This window comes from Lycorma delicatula, chromosome 12 (assembly GCF_047948215.1).
Source record: "Lycorma delicatula isolate Av1 chromosome 12, ASM4794821v1, whole genome shotgun sequence".
NCBI classification, from domain to species: Eukaryota; Metazoa; Arthropoda; class Insecta; order Hemiptera; family Fulgoridae; genus Lycorma; species Lycorma delicatula.
The window spans coordinates 20,195,654-20,223,259 of NC_134466.1; the positions used below are offsets into that span (position 1 = coordinate 20,195,654).

The following is a 27,606-nucleotide window of genomic DNA, read 5'->3' on the forward strand; positions in this document are numbered from 1 at the left end:
TAAACACTAGAGATCAATAAACGAAAATGTACCTGATGAAGATGATAACGTGTACGAACCACCGTTCAATAACCAGAGGTCTAAGTTCTGCCTCAGTCGATCAACGAAAGTGTCTCAGGAAGAATATGTTGATGGGCCCCATGAATAGTGATGGACGTTGAAATTACCAATTGTTAGGCAGGGCAAATTAATCTGTGAAAGTAGATCGGTCAGATCATCCTCACTGACATCGTAATTTGGGGAAGACACAACTTGCAAATATTTATTTTAAATAGCACCAATATTTTTACTGAGACTACAGGGATGTTTGTATCCAACGGAATCCGTATGGCCAATACTACTTCATGAACAGCCACACCTCGTGCTCACTTTTATCTTGATAATCACATTTCTCAAAGTCGTATCAGCGAAAAAACACTTTATCCTGGGGACGGAAACGATTTCCCTACATACACAGTATTAAAGGATTTTCTTCCGTTAGAAGAATTTCTATATCCTCACGTCGAGTATGGAGACAGAAAACATTCCGTTGGTAAATACTTGTACACATAAAAATTTTTTTTTTTGTTATAACTTCTGTGTGGAAATTACTTATCAAATACAATACGGTTTATTTATTTTAAAGCCTTTAGGAGAAGTGCTTTGCTTTTTTGGGTACTTCAACTGATACCATTTGCTAGTAGAGACCTAGGGATGGTTGGAAGCCCGGGAGGAAATCGCCTTGGTTGGAAAGGCGATGATGATTTTATAAATCACTTCACAGGGATCTAAGTAGTTTGCTGCGTAATCGGAGCAGCAGAAACCTTATATGCTGGTGCACCTACTGAACTGTTTTTTCGTAAATCACTACCGGTCTTTCTTGCAGAAGTTACCTTCTTGCCAGTACTCAATACAGCAATAGTAGATGTGAGCAAGTGAGAGACTTTACTTGTTCTAAAAAAGCTACTACTAGTCTGGTTAGTTCTTTATACGATAAGCATTCTTTCTCTTTTTATACGTTGTTTGAGAGAGCCTGTACGAAACTAATACCAATTTGTATGGGATTTATCATTCTGAGGGATTCACTATTCCCGAAGTTTCACAGAAAAGGACAATTTCTGCTTAGTACTGATCCCCATTACAGCTTTTTATCCTTATAAAGGGGTCATTCCTGAAACATTGCTGAGTGTGGACCTTTACAGTTTATACATCTTTCTTCTTCAGCGCATGTGCTATCATTATGTCCCGTACAAATGCAACGTGCACAGACCTCTTCCAATTTGCAACAAATTTTGGTGAGACCAAAACCCTGACATTGGAAGCAGCGTGTGGGGTTTGAAATATATAGTGTCACACGAACAGAAAGGTAACCGTTATTCGGTCAAGAACTGCCGGATTGGAAAAAGTCAGCCCTAGCGATGATGATGGTACATCAACACAATTATCTCTTTTATAATTCTCTGCACAGACGTGAACGGACTGCTTATGACAACTCTTCCGTAATTACTGGTAACTCAAAATGTGCCAAGTCATGACAAAAGATTACTTAGCTAAAATTTAACGTGTTATGGGGCTAAACTATCATTCGGTCAATCCATGTATACTTAAAGGATATTAGTAATTTTCGGCATTGTTTTGCTTAATTACTTAAACAAGCAGAGCGGCACTCCTGAGATTTTTAACAGATTTAAGATACCCACAAACTGTTTGACGCTCTTATTTTTTATGAAGGGAGAAATTTTTCCAAAAATATTTTACCTTCCTCGTATCTCAAAACAAGAAACCGTATACAAGAAAATTTACCTGTCTCCTAACATTTTTAGTTTCCTTATCACTAATTAAATCTTCGGCTGAAAACGTCGGTCGTGACCAATAAAATGGTCAGGGTGTAAAAATTAAAATATTTCTGTTTTTCTTAAATTTCCTTGCAATGATCAATATTTATTTTTAAATGTTTTACGTTTATAAATATAATGATTTGAATTATACATATGACAGAAAATTGACTTCATATGATAACCAAGTAGCTAGTTTTTATGACTTCATTAAAATATTATGTTAAGTTCCCCCTTGGTTACCCTTTACAGTAACGTTAAATTTATGTGTACCACTGGATGTGAGTGAAGCATGGTTTTCAAATCAGATTTAAAAGTAACGTTTTCCAATATTTGTCTTTTTTATTTTCTTTATTTTTTGAACAACCTAATCTTTCCTTCCACAACTTACCTATGACAGGTTCTAGGTTGGAAGTTAGAATCTGTTACGATAAGTTGGAAACGTCAGTTGGAAAATTTATGGCTTTAAGTAAATTTACGGATTAACTGATCATATTAATAAACAGAAAGTACTAGACAAAGACTCTCTTTGAAATGAATACCTAGAGTTTCTCTACATAATGAATGACTAAGTTATTACTAAATCTACTTTCTAATAAATTAATTGTCACAAGATAATTTTCATTTGTGATGCGTAAATGTTTTATCGTTCAAATGCTGTATCCTTTAATGAAGAATAAAGATAATGCAACTATTAAAATAAAAGAGATCACTTGTAGAATGAACTAAGCATAGTACTTAAGCATAGCAAAGTAATATTACCACAAAAGAATATTCCTGTCAAATGATGGTAATTTGATTCGTGGCAACTGAATAGTATTGGCTAAAAGTGCGAGATGTATTTTGACTTGAGTTTAGGTCACATATCACATATATATATATATATATATATATATATATATATATATTAATCATTTGGTTTATATTCTAAGGAACAAAATCATCTTCAATCTGAAGCTTATCGTTTTCAATACTTCCAAAAAAATTTAGGCCTTCAATTTAGATTGATTAGTATCATACTTTTGCGACATCTTGCAAATTATGTAACCTAATATTTAATGAGTAGCTGCCACTAATTTAAGCGTAAACTTTTCTGGGTTTCTGATGGATCAATCACCATCAGGTGCATTTTTTTTTTTCATTAAAAATACAACAAAATAGTTTCTAGTCAAATAAAATAAAATAATTTTGAACTAATTATCTTTAGTTTTAATGAACCTTTTGATTCATAAAATGTAATGTAACTTAAAATTCTGATTTATAAATCACACCTGTAGATATAAATCCAATGAAAATGCGTAAATGTAATATTTCAGCAACTTTATACAAATGTGTTAATTTTTTCATTGTAACTTTATAGATGAATTTGTAAGAATTTGAATTCATTATTATTGAGGCTTGGATGAAATTATTTTATGTATTTATGTATTTATGTATTTATTTTTGTAAGGTATTTTTTTATATATTTTATTTGTTTTGCAGTAAATATTATGAGAATAATGTGTAAGTACGATACCATTTTTTTTTTCTAAATTATAGACCTTAAGAACTCCTTAGGTTTACAAATATTATATCATTTGTTACTTAATAAATTTGTCAATTCTGTAATTTAATTAGTATTATCCCCCAGACCCCAAAACCGTCAGTTCAGAAGTTTATATATATATTTATATACATATAAACTTCACTTTCTTATGGATACGATAACTGCCGTAATTTTGCCCCAATCACTTTCAAATTGATCGTTAATGGGCACGATCGGACCATGGAAATGGAGGAGCTTTTTCGAAAAAAAAAAATATCGCTGTAACTTTATTATTAAGTAAAATACGGATTCGTTTAAAGTACCTACTATAACCATTCCAATTTTGCCTAAAACTTATGCCTAAAACTTTATTTGGCCTAAAACTTACATGTAAAGTTTTTTGATATGACCATCCATTGGCCCAGGAGGTAGAAAAAAATGCGGTTTCAAAACAAATCAAATCAAATCAGTGCGGTTTCCAAGACAAAAAAATCATATCTCCCTTAATAGGTACAGTATCGAATCGGTTAAAGTGTTCGTTAGTACTCTAAATATTACCTAAAACTTTTATTCCGAAACAATTTTTGATACGACCAACCATTACGACAAGGGATGACGAAAATATTACTGGAATTGTAAGAAGATGGGGCTTGTCGTATGGTAAACGTGTGAAACTTTTTCACATGCGACCATTGTCGTATTGAGTAACTTTGAAGATCTTAACTTTAAGGTGGAAATCTTTTTTATTCCTTACTTAGCGCCGGTGAAATCTACCTCCGCCTTCCGGCGTGCCGAAAAGGATATTTTTTTACTCATCTCATTAATTTCTTTAAAAAAAAACAAACAGGTTTAAAGCTGTAAAGTCAGTAATTTATACAGAAAAAGTCATAAGTCAATGACATTGTGTGTTACAGGACAACATTGTGTGCAAGGAATACAGGTCAAATGCAAATACAGAAGCAGTTTTATACGTTTTTAGTGCATCTATTAACATTTCATTATTCTGAAAAGCTGTCGATATTATGTAATGAGACTACAATTCTCGTTTTAGTCCAGTTTCACCAAAACTACTCACTGTCCACTGAGGTTCAGATAGCCGAGTCCGTGGTTATGGATTATCATTTAACTTGCATTTCTCTCGCTACATATTCTCTGAGTCCCTATTGACAACCTGGATTCTGTTTCTGGGGACTTAACTCATTATAATATTAGTTAGTTTAAATTTTATTTTGGTAAACTTAAAATCTCTACTATGTTAAAATATAAAATATGCTGGAGGGTGGATAGTCTGGTAAGACCGAATGAAATATTTGACCAATATGTACCATCATGCTATTCTAACACAATTATCGGTGATAGATTGATATCTTAATTACTGCTCCCAAGAGCAGTGCAGTCACTTTAGGACAATTCCTTGACAGGCCCAAGATACATCAGTCGCTGGGCCAAACCTCATAATGAGCAAAATTTCGACGGTTGGTCATACTGTTGTGTAGACTTGATTCATACAATCCATCCCAGTCTGGTGTGAAATAATTCACAAAAATTCCCTTATTAAAGCACGTTATCAAATCATATTTATCCTTTTACAAATTAAATATATATATATATTACACACACACACGCACAATAAATAACGATTATTTATTGTGTGTGTATAATAAAATAATAACGATTTTATTTTATTTACAATTTAATCATAATTATTAAATATTACTATCTAATATTCCTTTAGTTAAAACATTTAGCGTAACCTGATACTGCATATTAATTAAACATAAATGTTATCTTGGTGAGTTCTACCAAGAAATATTACATAAAGACCAAGGTTCTAGTACAATAATAATTCTTAGAAACAAATGATTACTAGGAACACATTCCATTTATTAACGCTTATATCTAGATATAAGTTAAGAATATGATATTTACATCTATATATGTATATAATGTCCTTAAAGTTTTTCCATGATTACAAAAATGTGTTGCAATTATAGCTGTGCGGGTTGCGGCAAAAGAAAGTAAAAATTATCGATTTTTTTTTTATATTGTTTTGTTTCAGGTAGTGGAAGGGTAGATGGTACTGTGATCAATTTTTTATAAAATGGCGTCAATCCAGGAGAAAACGCAATGTATATCACGAGTCGAAATCACTGATAACTTTGCAGCAAAATTTTAGAAGGGAATAGGGACGACCATCACGTGATAGAGTATCGTTAGGTGGTTTCCACACCTCAGGGAAAGTAAACAGGCATAATGTAAGAGAATACGGGTTCAGAAAATTCCATACTTACCATACCACGGAAAAAATATAGATTCTCGTACACTGAATGTGTGGTGCGGTTTGATGCAAAACAGAATCATTAGTACCTTCTTTTTCATCGAGCAATCCATAACCACTAACATTTTCCTGCATAGCCACAACACATAACCCCTCTGGGGTTATGTTAAGGACAGAGTCTATGCAGTACCTACACCTGATCTGGACACATTAAGACGGAGAATAACTGAAGCTGTTGCTAGGGTTACCGAAGAAATGTTTACCAAGTCATTGCGTGAAATTGTTTATCGGTTGGGCGTTGAGCGACAAAAGGAGCATATTTATTCACTTTGACATGATAAAAAACCTTGATAATTTTTTCTTTTTTCCACAAACCGCACAGCTGTAACTCTACATAGTTTTTTTTTTTTTGTAATAAATTTTTCCCATCATGGATGGACTTTATGAGTTAATTTATTTTAAATTCCATTAATTACGTTTTAATTTCTATTGAGTTTACACAATACTTGTTATAATTTATAATATTAAAAAAAAATAGAAAACAGAAATTAAAAGAAATATTTATACTCTTTTGCCTTCTGGAAGTAGAAAATTGAACTGCTTGGTTGCTGGAAAGAAGATGAAAGAGGAAGTGCATATCAATTTAAAAACTAGAATAAAAAGTGGATTATAAAGCTTAACTTACCTAAAACTGCTACAATTGATGACTACCAGTGATGACTCAAATTTTGGTAAAATCTCAAAATTTCTATCATCAGTTAAAAATCATTCTTTCAATTTTAATTAAATTTTTCATCAAATTTTAATTATTATTAATAACAAGAGTACAAATGCATAATCAAATATTTAATTTGTCTTATTAATATTTAAAAAAATATATTTCTTATGATTTTGATTTATTATATTACGAAATTTAAGAAAAAATATCCCTAGAATTTTATAAAATAACAGCAAATTTGCTTTTGCAGTATTTGTATCGATTAGAAAGAACTTTTTTTATAATTTTAATTTCTAATGAAAAACAAATTGAACATTATTTGTTTTTAACGATTTTTTTGTTTTCATTTTTTTTTAGAATGAAAATAAAGTTTTTTGATGAAGGTAAAAAAAGAAAACAATTTTTACCTACTCTTGTAAAACTTCTTGACGCAATCCCGGATACAATTATGTAAGAAATTATTATTGTAATAAATATCATAAATATACGGGTGGGCTAAAAGTGAGTCTCCCCTCCACTAGAAAAAAAATATATAAAATTTAAACAAATACAGATAACTTATATCCAAAACAATTACAATGAAATTGAAAACCGTACTGTAAGAATGCCGCAAATATCATTTCTTCGCCTCAAAAAACAAAAATTTCTGTAATACAAATAAAACTTTTTAACAAAACGATAGTGATATCAAAAAAGAAACTACATTTTATTATCATATCGGTTATTAATTTACATTTAAAATAATTTACATGTAATATATTTTCTTTTAAATTTTATCATTTCCAGTACATTAACAAGTTTTTGTACGCTTCCTTGTACTATGAAGTACTGCTATCTACGGTGCGATTCGTATGTAGATTAAAAAAATGAATAAAATGACATTCGAGTCCCGCGGTTCATCATAGAAAAAAATAGTTTATATTTTTTATAAGTAATATAATGTTTTCCCGCTTATTTTTCTCCCCGTTTTCATTTCACTACTAGATTAGGTCACGTTTAGAACTCTAACGTAGTTCGTTGCCGTTGTCGCCTCTTACCGACGAAGTTCTAACGAACTCCGTGATAATTAATAATAGTGTTTTACTCATTGCGTTGTAATTCTGCTTTTATTAATTCGTGGCAACATTTAACCGCCGAGTTAAGCATTTTCTAATATAAAGTTTTGTCAATTTTTATAAAATCTACTGTTTGAGATGGTTCCGGTCAATTTCATTTTAAGAAACCCAAGTGGTTAACAACAAATAACATTAACGCGATGTTCCTTAGCGCCCTGTCCGTTCAGGAAATGTTGGAGATAAACGTTTACTAAGAACCCAATGAGCAAGATGGGGGTCATCTTGCTACAAACGAGATGATAAATAATCTTGTAGCTAGTTTTATGCCAATATTTTCAAATTTTATTTCAGCTTTTGTAGATGACTGGTCGATCGTAGAGGATTAGGAAATCTCGCACGGGATTCGTAATGGATTTCAGTAATATCTTATTAATTTTCACGAACACCGAATACAAAACAAATTCTTGTTTTCTGTACATAAACACCAATAGAACCAATTAAGTTATATATAAATGAATTGAATAACAGTTGGAATATATCAAATGCAAAAATAGCCGCGCCTATTACAAAAGAATCTGATTTTTTTTAGCACGCCACGTACATACATTAAATTATATGTATATACAATTTTTTTTAAAAATTTGCAATCAAACTGGGTCACAAGTTTAATATTTTGCACGAATTCGTTTTCACTTGCACTTCAGATCTATTTTTATTAACACTTTATCGATAAACGACAATGCGAACAATGAATTAAGAGACTGTTGGGGCAAGTTACATAAAATAAAATTATACATAGCTCGTATTTGCCAAAAGAATATTGGACTAATTTTTTACAGAATAAAATGAGAATTACATAACCATATTTATAAAAACTGCAAAATGCATATCAGATTTATATAAAACAGTTCTATTTATACAATTACAGTATAGGTAAATTTGTTACCTTAAATATTTCCTCGAGATACACAAAGTATATAAGAATAATAACATACACAAAATATATAATAACTTACAAAGTATATAACAACGATACAAAGTATAAATAACCTCCATCGACGATTACCTTATTATTTAACAGACGAATTATTGTTCAATGAAAAACATTAATATCTTAATATTCACTTACTCAGAATGTAATCTGGACTACAGTAATAGAAAGTTTAACAGACAATTAATGTAGGATGAAAAACAATATTTTGCTGTTAACTTGCACAGAATGTAATCTCACAATCGTGAATTTTATATACGTCGACATGAATTCCTTTGATTTTAATGAAGCATACAATTATAAAGAAGAAAAATCACAAACATAATATTTAATGAATTTTTGACATACAACTTAGATTCACGTATTATAACATAAGAAAAAATATTACAAAGATTCATACGGATTATAACATGACAGAATATTAGCAGAGTTCACACAATAAAGATTCATAAGTATTAAAACATAACATAAGATACTTGAGAATTAATTGAAACATATAATTTTTTAACAAGAAAACTTAACAAATTTTAGAGAGAACATAACAAGAGAGTTTTTACATCGTATAGTGTCGAATGCATAATAGTGAACTGTAATGAAAGAACATGGTTTTAAATATGTTAAAAGAAAACAATACAACAATCCAAAAGATGATTTTCTTTTGTTTTAATTAAAAGTTTTTCTTATTACCATTTAAGATATAAACACATGAAATAATAAATATCTTAAAGAAATAATCAGGCATAAATGAAAACATCAGCTGAGCACATATAATATGTATGTTGAATGGAATGCATAAATTTCAGTGTATGAAAAATTTCTTATTTATGATTGAAATATTCATTACACCAAAATACTATTAAATTTTAGTGGAAAATAAGTTAGATATCAAGTTGAATTAAAACTGCTTTACGCATTGGCGTAAACAAAGACAAAACTAATAGCGATCGAAATAACAAAAGCCAATAGCTGAGTGAGCTTCTTCAGAATTTACATATTAATTATCATCTAGGTTGCATATTTAAAAGCATAATCCAAATTATTTCAGCCGAAGCTAGAATATTCTTGACGTGATTAAAGTTTGTGCTTACAGTAATATTATGTACGTATTAATTAAACATGATATTATTTAAAAATATAGTTTGTAATCGGTTAAAATTTTTCATCTGTATGGAAATATATGAATGGCAGAAAAATATTGCTTCGGTAAATGAAAATTAACAATAATTATTTTATTAATATTGTTTATAGAAAAGTTAATGGATGCAATGGATAGAAAAGAGAAAAATTCTTACCAATTGCCTTCGACATAATAGCTTTTAAAACAGAATTAGAATTAGAATTAATAAATTTCTTTTACATCATAATAAGTAAATACGGCTACGGCTAAAAGTAAATATATCACTCGTGTTTTGTCTTTGGAATACCACGATATTTCATTGAATTGTATACAGTACACTGTTTAAATCTTCAAGACGTAACGAACAAAAGAATTGAGAAAAATAACATAATTTGTGTGTCGGGTCCTGTCTACTTTTACGTAAAAGAGGTGTCTCACTTATCATTGTCCTTTTTCGTCTGTGATACCACATACAGTAAATAAGAGGTCGAAGACAGAATAAGAAGTTATCGTTCCCAAATTGTACAATTTAAGTCTTAGTTCTGGGGATTTCAATATTAAATTCGGCTTATTTTATATTAAAGTAACAAAAGATAAAAAGAATTAAGTAATACCAGGCTCGGCTGATAAATTTTGCACGTGCATGCTTAGCATTGGAACCATAAGATATATTGGAATGAAATAAAAATGAATAAAAGTAAAATACCGTAGCTACAAAATAAGTTAATTAAAATTTATCCTTTTACAAATTAAATATATAAAACTAAACTAAAATTTTGCCTTTTAAAGATGTATATAACAGCCTATCTCTGAATTTTTCCTTTTTCAAAAAATTATTTTATTTATACAAAATAACGGCTAATATCAAGATTGGCCTATTTTTTCACAAAAATAAAAAAAAACATGCATAACTTAAGAAAGGGCAAATCCTGATTTATATCAGAGATAACAAGATTAGGACTTGTTACCTCCTTAAAAATATAGCTAAAAACAAGCTCAATTAGACAGTAAAACAAAAAATGTGGTGTAAAAAGCCCTTTTAGCATGAAGGTAAAATTATTGGAACCAGAAGATATATTGAATGAAATAAAAAATGAATAAAAGTAAAATACCGTACTTACAAAATGCAGTATTATTTTACAATATAATCTCAGTTTGCAATGATACACTTTTTTCTTCGTCTGACAAGTTTTTGCATTCCTTCACAGAAAACGTCTGGCGGTCTTTCTAGGATCGAAGTGGACACAGCTTCTTTCATCTCATCGTCGGTGATGCAATGATTACCTTTGAAATTTTTCTTTAGATGATGTAAGAAGTGGAAGTCGCACGGAGCCAAATCCGGCAATTACAGCAGATGCAATATAGACGCAAAATTCTGCTTATGGAGAGCCATAAGAGAGTTTGCGCGGTACCCATCGTGCGCAGATTTTACGGTAACCCAATTGTTCAATAATATGACCTCGTTCTTTAGATATGCTGGCTGAGTGATTCGCCGGTCACTTTGAAGCAAACCATTTACCTCCTTTCGTCGTTTCTCGTCAGTCACAGAAACTGGTCGTCCGCTGCGAGGTAACGCCCACCTATTCACAGTACTCCAGCCAATAGTTTCACAACCGTGTACCGCTTTTAAACTATGAAAAATATTCGTAGGGTTCACATTTTCTGCTGTTAAAAATCCTATAACTGCGCGTTGTTTTAACCGTGTTGACATATTGGCCGTACTCGACTACATTTTAACTGCATTTAAACGGATTTCAACGCATTATCGAAGTTTTATAAAGGTGAATTTTAGGTATCGTGTGCTGTCACACTCTAATCGATAGTAACTTTTGTCTCCATGCAGCACGCTAGTGTACAAAATTTATCAGCCGAGCCTCATAATTTATACAATTGATGCAACACTGACGTGATCCATCAGGTAATAATCCCATAAATATACAATAAAACAAGTTAGGTAATTTTATCGATACGCATGCAGCTATCGAAAAACTCTAATTTAGTAATTTGAAATCATAAGTCCTTCGTAATGTTTAAAATAAATAAGGCAATCAATAAAATAATATTTTTGTCACATTACTGATACGAACATCTTTTCGCTTAGAATAATCATCGACAGAGGATTCTTATACGTCTCTTAAAATAATCATTTATGTTTTTTTGCAACCTATATTTAATACCGAGTTATCAATGTACGGAACAAAAACAGAAAGAAAATATTAGTTAATAAGAAAACAAGATTGCGAATTCCAATAATATTATACTAAATTAAAGCTAATTTTTTTTTATTTCAGAATCAAAAGAGGAATAATATACACGTAAGTAATCAAAAAGTAATATTTAATTAATAGATTCTATTTACTGGAATTATGGTTTAGAAAATGTCTTCTTTTCTACATAGTTCATCTAAAACCTCTTTATTTTCATATATTTTTTTCTTTTTCTACACCAATATAACCCTAAAATTAGCACAAATGTACAATAGACTTATGTTCACATCTCCAGCTGCAACTTCACAATAGAGCCTTTGTTTAACTTAATTACACTGATGTATATTATATATATATATTATTTAATCAGAAAATTTTTATTTAGAATATAAACTTACAAATATTTAAGTATTTTAACAAAATTTATTTGAATATGAAATGTTGTAGTACAATCTGATACGATCGACTTTAACACAATTGAATACTCAGCCAGTTATTTATTTCTCATTGCTTTTTTCAATGTGGCCTGCATTTCAGTAGAATAAATAGAGAAAAAGCACTGCATATGTTTGTACTTATATATTACAGAAACAGATATTTTTTAAGAACTTTACAAATCTTAATCCGTAAATAATAAGAAAAAATAAACTGTTTATTCGAGTACAAATATTTTTGTCTCAGAGAAAATATATTCTGCAAACAACATTTTTTCTTAAAAATTGTAATCGATTATTTTTTGAGTAAGGTGGTACATATTACTCCAAAATTTACAAAATCTAGTATAAAAGAAGATTGTAAAAGCAACTTTAACATAGAACATTTTGAGGAACATTTTAAATGGAAATAAAATTTCCAGGTCTTCGATATAACCCCCCACGTGTAAATGCATGCTAGTCAACGGTTTAGCATCTTTTGTGTTTCTCTCAGTAGACGAATATTCGTTGAGTTAACGAATTTCCTGGATGGCAGTATCTGATAACTTTTCAAACTCTAAAGCGTACATCTAGCAGCGTTCATTCAGCTTAGGAAAGAGATCAAAACGCCGAGGGCGCAAATCAGGACTTTACGGTGAATGGCGAAGGGTTCTCCAAACGAAATCGAATAAGATATGAAAAGCAGAATCTGCAAAGTCTGGCGACGCATGGTCATGAAATGGTGACACACCACTCGATATTTTTTTGGATGTAGTTTTCAAACTTTCGGTAGTAAAATCTTCTGAATAAGGTTTCTGTAGTAAGTAGCTGTCATATTAATACCATTTGATTCTCTCGCTAGCTATAATACCCTGCTTATTGTAATAAAAAATCTTCATTTGCTTCAAATTTAACTGCGTGCGATGACTTGAGTCTCGAAGAATATTTACTCTGTCAAACACTGCTTTGTAACTTTAGTTCAAGTTCAAAATCATTTCCATTTTTCATGAGTAGTGGTTATTCGATTCAAGAATTGCTCGCCTTTTCTTTCAACAAGAGAAAGTAATTTCGTCGCTTTTTGATGCTCCTTCCGATGGTATGGAGCTAGCTCATCGCCCTGCGTCCTTTTTTTTCAAATGTTCCTTTAAAATGTAACCGTATATTTTTTTTATTCCGGTTACATTTTCGATTTCTGTCACTGTCACGTAAAGATCTTCGTCGATCACCGTGGCAACAACTGGAAGTAGTTCTTATTATGAAGTAGTACATAGTGAAGTCCTTATTACCACTTTTATTAATTTCAAATTTCTTTTTCTTTATTGATTAATATTCTTATTTCTCTTTTTAAAAATAATATTGAAACGTTCCATTTTAGTTTACTAAATATTCTGTACCCAAATATATTTTAGTTAATGAAACCCCTATACAATTGAGGATTCTAAGGGTCGTTTTCATGAGTTGCATAAGCAGCCGTCTCCAAGGTTCAATTTAATTTGATAATATGAATAAAATAGCCAATAATTTATCCACCGAATCATCTTTATGATTACGCATATTATCACAATTTTCTTGAATCGATAAATGTTGTAATACTCTTATAATAATTTTAAAAATGTTTCCTAAATAAATTATTTTCCAAAATGTTTCTAATATTTTTCTATACATTATTATAAAATTTTTCGTTAAAAATTGTATAACCATAATGGAGGATTGCAGCACAATTTTCCTCATACTTTTTATATATTCATAAGTTAAAGGGTCGTTAATCCGAATTTGAAAGGCTGATTTGTTCTCAGTTAACTTAAAATAAAAACGCGATAAGAATTTGTAAAATATGTTTTACTTTTTACAAAAAATGACAAAGACTGCGTTAAAAAGATGAATGATCATCTGGAAAGATGCAGCAGTAATCCCCCTGCAAGTTGTTCTTCCTGTTTCTAAACAAGACGGATCTCCACCTGTGCTCAAATTTAAAAGTTTTCATCATGTTACCACTTCCTGTAGTATGTTATGCAGATTTCGAATGTATCCTTAAACCTGTACCAAATAAACCTGTATCCTTTTTTTCTGTACCAACCCTAAAAATTCGTACACGGTTTCCACAGAGCGACACATTCCCATGAGCTCTTGCGTATATTTCTTTTTTAATACTTTTACACCAGAGCCCGTTCGAAATGTGATTCCTTCAGCTTCTATGCTTTATAGAGGAAAGGAAGCTGCCCATTCCTTCATGTACCTTCTCTACGATGTAACGGGATGTTATGTTCGGGTTGATGAAGTTCTCAAAAAGAACAAGGTATGGAGTTTATTAATCAAGATAGACTCGCTTTTGAATCGGCTGTAAGGTGTCAGATGTGCGATGTTAGATTCACTTCTCACGTACGACCAGTTAGAGACCATTGACATATAACTTGTCGTTATCGTACAGCACTATGTTCCAAGAGTAACTTGCAAAGGACAAATAGGAAGTTTATCCCCGTATTTATCGATAATAGTTCTAACTACGATTCTCATTTTATCCTGAGAGAATTATGTTATGATGAGAAAAGAATCACTGTGATTCCACACTCGATTGAAAAGTATATTTCATTTTCAAAGAGAATTAGCGACCGGATTTCAATACGGTTTATAGAAACATTCCGACTCATGGCTTCCAGTTTAAATTATCTAGTGAAAACTTTGCTAACCGATAAATTCTATCATACCAGAAAGTTTTTTAACAATTTAGAGTTACCTTTAGTGACTCGAAAAGGCGTATATCCATACGAGTACACTACCTCATGGAAAACGTTACATGAGACTTTTCTGCCTCTAAAAGAAACATTTTGTAGTAGCCTCACAGGAATGGATGTAACCGATGAAGACTACGATCATGCAAAATTACTATGGGCTCATTTCAAAACACATAATTTCGGTGAATATAGCGATTTATATCTTTAATGTGATGTGTTACTACTGTCTGACGTTTTTGTGTTGACGTTTCAGATCTCTTTGTTTGAGGGATTATAGACTAGATTATGCACATTATTCACCCTTCCAGGATTCTCTTTTGACGCGATGCTATACAAAACGGGGATCCAACTAGAGTTGATTACGGATTATGATATTTATTTGTTTCCAGAAAAAGGTATTCGCGGCGGTATTTCAATTTGCGTTAAAAAACATTCGAAAGCTAACAATGCTTATACTGCTGATACTTATGATCCTAACCATCCATGTAGGTACTTGATGTACCTTGACGCCAACAGCCGCTATGGGTGGGCCTTAAGTCAATGTTTACCTTACAAAAATATTCAATGGGTAGACGACAAAATACAAAATTCTATATTAGACAATCTAATGTCAGTAAAAGATGATGGAGTGATCGGGTTCATACTCTAAGTCGATGTCGAATATCCTGTTCATCTGCATGAATTAGACTACGATTTACCATTTTTGCCTGCGAACGAGATCCCCCTGTTTTCAAAATATCCTAATTTCATAACTTCATTAAGAAACAAATCAAAATATGTTTGTCGTTTTACTGTTTTGAAACAGGCGATTAGAAATGGTCTTCGAGTGACTAAAGTGTATAAAATACTGCAGTTTGTAAGTCTCCCTGGTTAAAATAAATAATATCTAATTAGAAATTAGAATGAATAATCGTTCGAAGAATGAACGTCTCAACTAGAATGTATAATTTATATACACTAAAAATTCTTATTGTTTAAAGGAAGAGGTGGTTAAATCTAGAAATAAAAAAGTGTTTTTCATAAAAATCGACTTATTTTCTTATACTAAAATATAAATAAAGTATACAAACAGTTAGGCGTTATGTTTTTAAATACAAGCAATAATCAATAACTAAATTTTTATTTTTGACTCCAATCTTTTTCATCTTCAGGAAACGGTTGAAGGATCTTAATTTCTGGATCTTGTTGAATGTATTAGGGCAGATCTTCATACACTTTTGCAGGAACGTATCGACCGAAATGATCGATGATGAATTGTTTTAGCGGAGAACCTCCCGTTCAGTGCTTAAACAGCACTGAACGGGAGTCTTGACTATAATGAGTCAATAAATATCAATGGGATTGAAACGTATCTATTCGGAACAATTAACATTCCGTCGGATTTATTGTTACAGTAAGATTGATAAAAACTTCATTAATCAACTTAAGATTGATAAAATTTCATACGTTATGAGTGCATCTCCTTGAATGTTTTCGTATGGTTAGTAAATAGAATTCAAATATAAACAAATGTTGTTAATTGAAATTGAATCGAAATAAGAAGCGTTTTTAGTCGCATCTCCTCTTCACGAGGTTTGAAATCCGACGATTACATAACGAGGTTTTCGGCTTGCGTGGTTGTTTTACACAGTCCAAAAATCTTTACTGTTAGGTGAAGAGGGATATTTGTACAGATTACACTTCCGAAAAGCCATAGAAATAGGTTCATCTCTATCGACGAGTTTAAGAAGTGATAAACGCCTTTTATCTGATACCTCCTCTCTGTCATGAGACCTTGCCGTTGGTGAGGGGGCTTGAGTGCTCAGGGATACAGAGTAGCTGGACCGAAGGTGCAACAATATCGGAGAGGTATCTGTTAAGAGCCAGACTAAGGAATGATTCCTGAAAGAGGGCAGCAGCTCTTTCAGTAGTTGTTAGGGGCGTGAGTCACAATGACTTAAACGGCCATATCAACATCACTCAGTCCTCTGAGTACTGCGCAGCTGAAAGCAATGGAAAACTACAGCTGTTTTTTTTCCAAGAAAATGTGGCTCTCTGCATTTTCACATAGCAATAATGGAGGCGCCTTCCTTGGTAAAATATTCCAGAGGTAAAATAGTCCCTCGTTCGGATCTCCGGGTGGGGACTACTAAGGAAGGGGTCACCAGAAAAGTAAAAAATAACATTCTACGAGTCGGAGCGTGGAATGTTAGAAGCTTAAAAAAGGTCGTAGGGTAGAAAATTTAAAAAAGGAAATGGATAGGGTAAATGTGGATATAGTAGGAATTAGTGAGGTTCGGTGGGAAAAGGAAAGCGACTTTTGGTCAGGTGATTTTAGAATAATTAACTCAGCTTCAAATAATGGGCAGGCAGGAGTAGGTTTCATGATGAACAAGAAGATAGGGAGGAGAGTGGAGTATTTCAGGACGCATAGCGATAGAATCATTGTAATAAGGAGAAAATCAAAACCTAAACCGACAACGATTGTTAACGTCTATATGCCTACAAGCGCCCATGATGATTATGAGGTAGAGTGTGTATATGGTGATTTGAAGAGATTGATGAAGCAATTAAACACGTAAAAGGAGATAAAAATGTTATAATAGTTGGAGATTGGGATGCAAGCATTGGAAAAGGCAAGGAAAGAAATATAGAGGGTGAATACGGGCTGGGTAAAAGGAATGAAAGAGGGGACCGACTTATAGAGTTTTGCACGAAGTATAATTTAGTAATTGCCAACACCCAATTTAAAATCATAATTGAAGAATATACACTTGGAAAAAGCCAGGCGATACTGCAAGGTATCAGATAGATTATATCATGGTTAAGCAAAGATTTAGAAATCAACTCGTTGACTGCAAAACTTACCCTGGAGCAGACATTGATAGCGACCATAATTTGGTGATAATGAAATGTAGATTGGGGTTTAAAAACCTGAAGAAAAGATGTCAGATGAATCGGTGGAATTTAGAGAAGCTTGAGGAACAGGAGGTAACGAAGATTTTTGAGGAGGACATCGCAAGAGGTCTGAGTAAAAAAGATAAGGTAGCAAATGTAGAAGAAGAATGGGAGAATGTTAAAAAGGAAATTATTAAATCAGCAGAAGCAAACTTAGGTGGAATAAAGAGAACTGGTATAAAACCTTGGGTTTCAGACGATATATTGCAGCTGATGGATGAACTTAGAAAATATAAGGAAAGTTAAGGAAAATTTTGGGGTACATAAATTAAAATCTTATAATGTGTTAAACAAAGATGGTACACCAATATATAATACGAAAGGTAAAGTCGATAGATAGGTGGAATATATTGAAGAGTTATACGGAGGAAATGATTTAGAAAATGGTGTTATAGAGGAAGAAGAGGAAGTTGACGAGGATGAAATGGGAGAAACAATACTGAGATCTGAATTTAAGAGAGCATTAAAAGATTTAAATGGCAGAAAGGCTCCTGGAATATACGGAATACCTGTAGAATTACCTGCAAATTTCGAAAAACAATTTATAATTGTAAGAATATATTTATAACCTCTATTAAACCTGGAATATTGTGTCATCTCTACTAGGTTAGTTTGAAACAAAAAATCTATACCTTTCCATTACACAGTTCTTATCGAATAGTTTCTACGAGCCTGCTTTTGAAGCTCTCTTGCTATTACTTGTTTAACATTCATCGTTTAATTATCAACTGATTTTTTTCATAATATCTTTCACTTATATACTAAAGGTTGTAATAAGGGTAAAAATAATAAATTCTTTTTCAATGCATAATTCAATATAATCTTTTATTGAATACTTTCGATATCAGAAAAATATATTCTACAAGTAATAAACAAAATAAAAATTCCATTCATATTACCTGTTACGTAAATTTTCATATTCAATAATAATTGGAATTTTTTTAAAATTTTTTTTAAAAAAACCGCAGAAATCGGTAAGTTCAAACTTTATGTATTGATGGCCAAACCTTCACGTATGTTGACTGCCAACAGTAGTAAGCAAAATCGTTTTTATGAAGCAGTGTCCTAAAACGTCTAACGACGTGTTTGGCGGTGAATGTGTTAATAGAAGTATAACTACTAATATACAAAATGTTTCATTCGTATAATTAAATAAGCATATTAACTATTATACGCTTAAAATAACAGTAAAATAAATACCGTTATTTTATTCTAGAGATCATATTAATTAAAATAAAATTAGCTGGAAAAATATTATACATATTAAAAATGCGTAATAAAAACTGGAATATAAAATTACAACCAGCGCGTAATTAAAACTAATATAAAAATTTTCATTTAATTCCTAAACGAACTGTTTAACTGGAAAAATAATTTACATATTATTTAGGTGCGTAATTAATAAATATATTTAACATTTAAAGTTTATAACTGATTAAGACTCACCTGATTGAAAAAACTGATAACGACGATATACGTAAAGAACAAAAGGAAGAATACAAATCATTGCAGCACAGTAGAACGTAATATAAAACTGTTGAAAATCTCCTGCTATTTATATAAAACAGTCGGCCTTGTCATTGAGATAACTTTCAAATAAAATGTAAACAGATATGACGTAAACAAATTATCGCCAGATAATTTTAATTTTGTAAACAATTTTATTCAGTCAGCAAGCAAGTGTACAACATGACACGAGGGATTTTAAAAAAAAAAATTGTGTCAAAGGGGGAGGGATTTTTTTGGAGGGAACTTTTTTTGTGACGTCAGAGGGTGAGGGAATTTTTTATTTGGAGAGTTTTTTTGTGACGTCGGGTGGGAATGGAATTTTTTGGAAGGAATTTTTTTGTGACGTCAGAGGAGGCGAGTCAAAGGTCAAGGTTGTCCCGGTTTCCCCATTTTACACTACTTTCAATAATATACTACTTTTTTATTTTATCCTTTTTTTAAAATATATATTTTATGTTCTACAGAAAAGCATCGGATACAAAACTTGTATCACGCCATCATTTAAAAAAAATATTAGTTAATATTTCATAAAATATCTACCGATTATTGTATTATGTATTTAAAATTATTTATAGATGACTTTGAAATTATATTGAAATGAATATGTACTTTTTTTTCAGTAAGGCAGATTCGATAGTATCAGGAATCGATATTACTAAAACGTGAGTAAGTTATATTATATATTTTAATATCATGATGAACGAAGAGTTAGAAAGACGAACAAGAATTTCAATTATGAATTTACTCAAGTAATTTGCTTACCAATTTCTGTGCGATCTCCCACTACTGCGATTCATACACTCCAATTCTCAGGATGTGAAGCATTTTTTTTCTCAGAAGTGACAAATTCGACCTACCCTTTTACATTTTAATAGCTTCTTATTAGAATTGAATTTCTTCACTTTTCACAATTTCTTAGGTCGACCAAACAGATGATAAATTGATGGAACTATCTCTACGTCGAATGGTCGGCGGGTAGCACATACTACTTGAGCTCTTACAGAGCTTCCAAGTTAAAGCAGAAATGTAATATGAACATTGTCCTATTGGAACAAGACCTTCCATGCTTCCCTTCATCTTGTAAGACAATGGCGTAATACTTAGTGATGATTTTTCTTTTTTCTGTAAGGAAAATATAGTAGAGTATCCCTTGCCAAAAAGAAACCAAAACTACATCGACATAATTTTTTTACCAGGTAACGATCTGGTTTTTGCTTCGTGTGACTGAGATGTGTTCGAAGGTTACAACTAGATATTCATATTTTGATACTGCGGCAAAATAGTACATCGGCATTTAATTATAGTTAATTTATACGGAGTCTATGATATATTCTTATAACATAAGATATACATATATAAGAACATATATTCTTATATAAAAAAAAAAATTATGTATAAGGATGCCAATCAACATTTAACGAATTCTATTTAATTTATTCGTTTGTAATTTATTTAAACAAAGCATAAAATTTTCAGTACCATCATTAGAAATATATTTGAAATCTGAAATGGTACTCTATCTAGCACTCCTACATTTATCAAATCATTTATTTTCATAATGCATCACTGTACCATCGATTTTGCAAAATTACATATGAAATAAATAAATCGTTTAACGTTGTTGAAATATTTGTGGCTGACACTTTTAATAATTTAAATCTTGATTTCTTGTTATTATAAATATTTTATTGTGACTGAAATATTATTTGTATATAACATTAATTATTTGAATATGATTGAAATATACCATTAATTATAACTTTTATATTGTTGGTGGGGCCTCTGATTCGTCAGCAGCCGAGTGCATCCGAAAGGATCCAAGTGAAGTGTAAAGACCCGGGGGAATCGGACTGAAACAGAGGATCTTTAAATTTCAAAGTCCTGTCTTAAATAAAAATTAAAGTTCCAAAATTTAGACAGGAACAACAAAAAAGTGAACATTTATAAGAATATTTAAAAATTAAATAAGTCACTTAAATAATCTTGAGTTTTAAAAAAACGTAACAGAATTTTTTTTAAATTTTGGCCGAATGATCATCTTTTTATATTAAAATAAGGTAAAAATGTTATTTTTATTTATTTCACCTTATATTTTGAACTATTTATCGCTTCTACAAATATGTGGTAGCAAGATAGTGCCCCTTCCTAAGGTTAAACCTAGTAGTTTAAGGAGATACATTTTTCATGGGTAGCAATGCAAAATATTTAGACTTTGTCAACATATCATAGTAGTTTTGAGATTAGAAATTTGCCCTGTAACCTTATTCCTATATCGGAAAATTTTTTTTTTTTTTGATTCAATTGAATTCCGTTTCACTTTGACATAAATATTGACAACATTATACAGATTTAAGACAATAAGAGATGATATGTGATGACTTATTGGACAGATTTTACGACAATCATTTTCTTGCATTGAAATTATTTCAGATATATAATTGAATTTAATAGAATGGAGAGGGTAAATGTGTTGATGTTATTGGGCATTTAGCTCGGTATAGAAATATCCATGTCGGCGTACTCCATTGTCCAATACAGGAATTTTTTTTTCTTTTTCTTTTTTTTTTTTTTTATCTGAATTTTTACAGGCATCGACTGCTAACGTCATTAGCCCTCGTCACATTCTTTAAAATAAATTATTATCTCCATCAGGATCGTCATATGTAAGGGTGTATTACGCGCTGGTTGTAAAGCGCGTAATTAAAACTAATATAAAAATTTTCATTTAATTCCTAAACGAACTGTTTAACTGGAAAAATAATTTACATATTATTTAGGTGCGTAATTAATAAATATATTTAACATTTAAAGTTTATAACTGATTAAGACTCACCTGATTGAAAAAACTGATAACGACGATATACGTAAAGAACAAAAGGAAGAATACAAATCATTGCAGCACAGTAGAACGTAATATAAAACTGTTGAAAATCTCCTGCTATTTATATAAAACAGTCGGCCTTGTCATTGAGATAACTTTCAAATAAAATGTAAACAGATATGACGTAAACAAATTATCGCCAGATAATTTTAATTTTGTAAATAATGTTGTCAATAAATATTGACAACATTATACAGATTTAAGACAATAAGAGATGATATGTGATGACTTATTGGACAGATTTTACGACAATCATTTTCTTGCATTGAAATTATTTCAGATATATAATTGAATTTAATAGAATGGAGAGGGTAAATGTGTTGATGTTATTGGGCATTTAGCTCGGTATAGAAATATCCATGTCGGCGTACTCCATTGTCCAATACAGGAATTTTTTTTTCTTTTTCTTTTTTTTTTTTTATCTGAATTTTTACAGGCATCGACTGCTAACGTCATTAGCCCTCGTCACATTCTTTAAAATAAATTATTATCTCCATCAGGATCGTCATATGTAAGGGTGTAAAGGGCCCTTACATTTTATTTAAAAACACAAACTTCACAATAAACATTAAGACATAAAAGACAAGGACAATCACAAACACTTACGGGGTGTAAAGGGCCCCAATATTGAAATTTGAGATAGGTTCTGAAAAGAACATAAAAATAAAAATTTCAGCTTATCAATACCATATCTTTCTTTCTTTCTTCTACAAGTCTCATTTATAGTTTGTTAAGCACCCTCGGGGCGACCAGAACTGCCGTTGAGCAGTATATCAGTCGCGCCAAGGTGCCGTGACAGTTGAATCCTTCTTATAAACAGGCTATAGGCATGCACGGCATACATCCATAGCCTCGCGCCCTCAATCCACCCTTGAGGGTCCCCCATGCCATCATCGGGCACACACCGACTCACTGCTCTTGAATACAGGTGAGCTAAAATGGCCTAGGCAAGAGGGCTACCTCCCGTCACTATGCGTGCCACGCTTCGAGACTCCCTTATATATATATATATATATATATATATAAAACTACCGCTTAGAGTATCTTTTATCACAGCTTTAAACTTCCATTTTATAGACTTTTAAGAAGTCCACTGGCGTGTAAAAATGCAACTATATTTTCTTCATTTCCATTATCCAGATCAGCACTAATATTATTTGTAAGACGGAACCTCTTTCTGAGGTCCTCATATATGGTGCACTCTTCTATTAGATGCTTGATTGTCAGTGATTTATTACAAACACCGCAAATTGGTCTCCCTTCGCCGGTTAACAAATATAAATTTGTTAATCGCGTGTTACCGATTCTAAGTCTGGTCACCGCTACTTGTTCACGGCGAGTCAACTTAAAGTCGCTTATCCATTTATTAGGAGTTTTTACTGAGTTTAATTTTGTATTTAAACTCCTCCATTCAGCGTTCCACTTGTTTATTACTATGTTTATTAGACGGTTTTTTACATCTGCCACTCTTACAGGAAATGCATCCAAATCATCGCAGACTGTTGCCTTTTGGGCAGCTTCGTCTGCGATTTCATTACCTGTAATAGCAGCATGCCCCGGAGTCCATGCAAATACGCATCGCTGTCCTCGTTGTTTTAGTACGTATAAAATGGACAGGATGTTTGCAATTAGGACATCCTTAATGTTCTTGTTCCGAATTGCGACGAGTGCACTTAATGAATCGGAACATATTAGCACTCTCTCTTCGCAATATTGTTCAGTGTAGCGAAGAGCTTGCTGAATTGCAGTGAGTTCTGCCGTGTAGACACTGGCCACATCTGGCAGTTTCCAAAAGTGGGCTTCTTCATTTACATATATTGAGCATCCAACACCATGTTCGGTTTTAGAACCGTCAGTATAAATTCTAATATGTTCTTCGTAGCTACTGACGGTTGCCAAAAATTCCTGTTGGATGATCACTGCTGGTTTCTTTTTTATTTCTCCTTGAGAGAGATAATGTCCATAATGTCCTTCAGGAATATTATCCATAATGGTTGACAATAAAGATTATTTAAAAACATAAACTTTTGAAATGACAAACGGAGCTAGAGTAATTTTTTATAATTTATTTCCAAATATTCTCAGTCATCCCTGTGGTTGTGTCCAGTGAGTTACTGGAAATTCAAAAATCTGTTCTAGTTAATGCTTCAGAAGTTCATAGTATAAATGTTGAATTGCCATATGGTAGTGATATGATAATAGATTTCTTATAATGATAATCATTACGCATTTAAAAAAATAATTTATTCTTTTTTTATTAATAAAAATGATTTTTTTGTTTATCCTACTTCACAATTTATTCAATGAATAATAAACTAATTGATTTGTGTGTTACTTAGAGAAACTAAAATTAAAGTATTTTATATTGGATTTTTAAACAAATATATATTAGAGATATATACATTCCATGATTAAACAGATTGTAAGAGTTGTTTTCATTTGTAGAATTTTTATATGTACAGATGAATTTTTTACGTATATAATAAAATTAGGGTTTGTACATCAGTTTTAATAATTATTTATATATTTACTACTAAACTGATCACAAAATTTCATTGTATTAAATAAATAAATTGGATGCTGGTAAAAAACTTTCTAATTTCAGAATTTCAACTGATGATACGAATACCAATAAACAAACGTAAGTAGAATTTCTAATTTATTGAAGTGTTCTCATATTGGATAAGCATATATATATATATATGTGTGTGTGTGTGTGTGTGTGTGTGTGTGTGTGTGTGTGTGTGTGTGTGTGTGTGTATGTATGTATGTATGTATGTATGTATGTATGTATGTATGTATGTATGTATGTATGTATGTATGTGTGTGTGTGTGTGTGTGTGTGTGTGTGTGTGTGTGTGTGTGTGTGTGTGTGTGTGTGTGTGTGCGCGTGTGTGTGATGTTTTATGTACATATAATCCCATTAAATTGGATAATAATATAACAACAATAATGTTGAAATACATACTAAAAAATTACATTATATATGTGTGAGTGTCTCTCTCTCTCTCTCTCTGTGTGTGTGTGTGTGTGTGTGTGTGTATGTGTGTGTGTATCATCAGCACACATGCGCACACTTCTTTAGATCTATGATATCCGTTGTAATGTTTGATGTAACCCAGATTCATACGTAGTAGACTGCAAGTCGATTACTTTTATAAATCAGTAGCAAGTGATTCTACTATTTTGTTATATATAGTTTTAAAGTTTAAAAAAAAGGAAAGATTAATATTTTTCATTAAAGCATATAGTAGTACTTAGAAATAACAAACAGTAAATTAAATATGTGCACTTTCCCAATGAAAAATAAAGTGTAAGATGATTAAACTTTATGGAACAGATTAATGAAAAAAATTCGAAAATATATTATTTTTACAAGGTAAACAAGACGCACCAAATACAGGCGTTTTTAATTTTAAAAAGCGTTACTTAAAAGCTTACTGACAGAGGAATTTAAAGTATTTAATTTTAAATATTAATAACGTAACAACCCTAAACAAATCGCAGAAGAATTGGCCTCAATAAAAACCCATATAAAGTATCAATAGTGGAACAGCGAATGCTATGAAACAATGGAAAAGAGCTATCATGCATGACTATTACATCAATCCCAAAAATCAGAAACATCCTTCCAAAACCTAGTAAAACAAAGAAAAGTAGCCAAACCAACCCTAAGGAAAATAAGAAGACAACACCATAAAAACATACTTAAATCAGTGAAAGAAGAATTCAGCAAAACGCGGTCAAGAGACTACAACAAAATCTTCAAAAGACAACTCCAAAAATACGAACCCCCAAACCTTCTAATGAAGGATGAAAACCATAATCTGTCCCGTAACGATAAAAACAACGCGGAAATCCTAGCAAAATATTTTAACAAACTCCTAAATTGTGAAGAACTGACCGAACCCAATAACAACACTACCACTAAACATTAACCCTCACGCAATAAAAGAATTCTACCAAGCACGACATTAGATGAAGTCAAAGTGGCGGGAGAAGATCAGACCTGAAAAAATCGCCCTTCATCAACAGCTTGTCAACATCTGGGCCAAAGAACAACTAAAAGAACATCGGATGACAGCCCTCTTCCACCCGCTAAACCAAAAAATGGCCAAAATACACCGTAACAACTACTCGTGAATCTCATACTGGTGAATGTCAACTACTGGTGAATACAAAATTTGTTTTAAGAATCATCCTTAATAGGATCGGTTTACAACTCCAGAAAGAACTAGAAGAATACCAGAGAGGTTTCAGACCTGCGAGGAGCTATTCAGACCAAATCATGACTCTCAAGTTAATAATAGATTAGAATAGTAAAAGAAGAAGAGACATGGTGATAACAATTGTGGACTTACAAGCCCACAAAAGGCGAACTCTAGAACCATCTGAGATCAATACAGGACGATGTCAAGAAACGGACTCTCACCGCTACTATTTAACTGCACTCTGGAAACTGTAATGAGGAACTGGATCAAAACATTTTCTCTAAAAATAAAAATAGCAAAAAAAAACTAAACAAACTTCCTTGATTTTGTCAATGACTTGGCAGTGCTAGCAAATGACATCGGTGAAGCTAAAACTGAGATATTAGAACTTCAAAATATTGAAAATAAAACTGGCCTCAAAATATCTTTCGAAAAGACAGAAATTACGCCCCAAAAAAATTAAAAATAGTAAACATAAAGTCAAAATGATAACCCAATTTAAATACCTTGGAGAAATAATAACACACAATTTAAACGAAAAAACCTCAATTCAAACAACAACAAACATACTAGTTGATGCACAAAAATTAACCTGATACACATAGTAAAAAGTGTCTATCCATAAAGTCAAAAGTAAGACACTACAACTGAATTATAAAACAGAAAATCATATATACAGCAGAAACACTAATACCTGAACGAACAATCAAAGACCGACAGACTCCAGAAAATCGAAAGAAAAATTGCAAGAACATAAATCAACAGAAAGAACCAGAAAGATGGGCATTGGTTGATTGTGCTCAACAACAGCGAGTTGCAGAGTTAGAGCCTACCACTTATATCATGCACAAGAGGAGACTAGGATGTTTCAATTGAAGATTCGAGATTTCTGAAACAGCTGGTGTAGTCAAATTTTGACTCGAAAAACACCAAGACAGGATGCAGATGGATCAGTTAAATAAGAAAGGATCTGAACGAAATTGACTTTACACCAGAAGACACTACAGTCAAGAAATAATTACACAAAAAATCAAGCACCAAAACAATCGCTTCACACTCCTAGAGAGATATTGGTAACACAGACCTTTTCACCACCAGAAAGGACACGAAGATTGGAACGTATGAAAAATTACTGGGAGGACCGCAAGGCCCGAAAAGTACTTCGAAGAAACTTGGATAATGGACTGACTAAAGTGATCGTATGCGGTCATAAAAGAT

The 27,606-nt window shown here is 31.7% G+C and overlaps 1 protein-coding gene and 1 long non-coding RNA gene across 3 annotated transcripts in view; one reads left to right on the forward strand and one right to left on the reverse strand.

Moving 5' to 3' along the window:
• The window catches only part of LOC142333112 (uncharacterized), a 49,448-nt gene extending 29,671 nt beyond the window's left edge, over window positions 1-19,777 (reverse strand). Inside the window, exon 1 of the long non-coding RNA XR_012758527.1 lies at window positions 19,234-19,777. This is a non-coding gene — a long non-coding RNA (uncharacterized LOC142333112). The remainder of the gene's footprint in view (window positions 1-19,233) is intronic.
• LOC142333111 (uncharacterized) overlaps window positions 1-27,606 on the forward strand; it is a 105,746-nt gene that overhangs the window by 36,057 nt on the left and 42,083 nt on the right. For both annotated transcript variants that reach the window (XM_075380030.1, XM_075380028.1), the window contains 5 exons: window positions 3,297-3,317; window positions 6,693-6,785; window positions 11,790-11,813; window positions 19,917-19,958; window positions 24,783-24,818. In XM_075380030.1, the coding sequence (XP_075236145.1) occupies window positions 3,297-3,317; window positions 6,693-6,785; window positions 11,790-11,813; window positions 19,917-19,958; window positions 24,783-24,818 (216 nt within the window). The remainder of the gene's footprint in view (window positions 1-3,296; window positions 3,318-6,692; window positions 6,786-11,789; window positions 11,814-19,916; window positions 19,959-24,782; window positions 24,819-27,606) is intronic.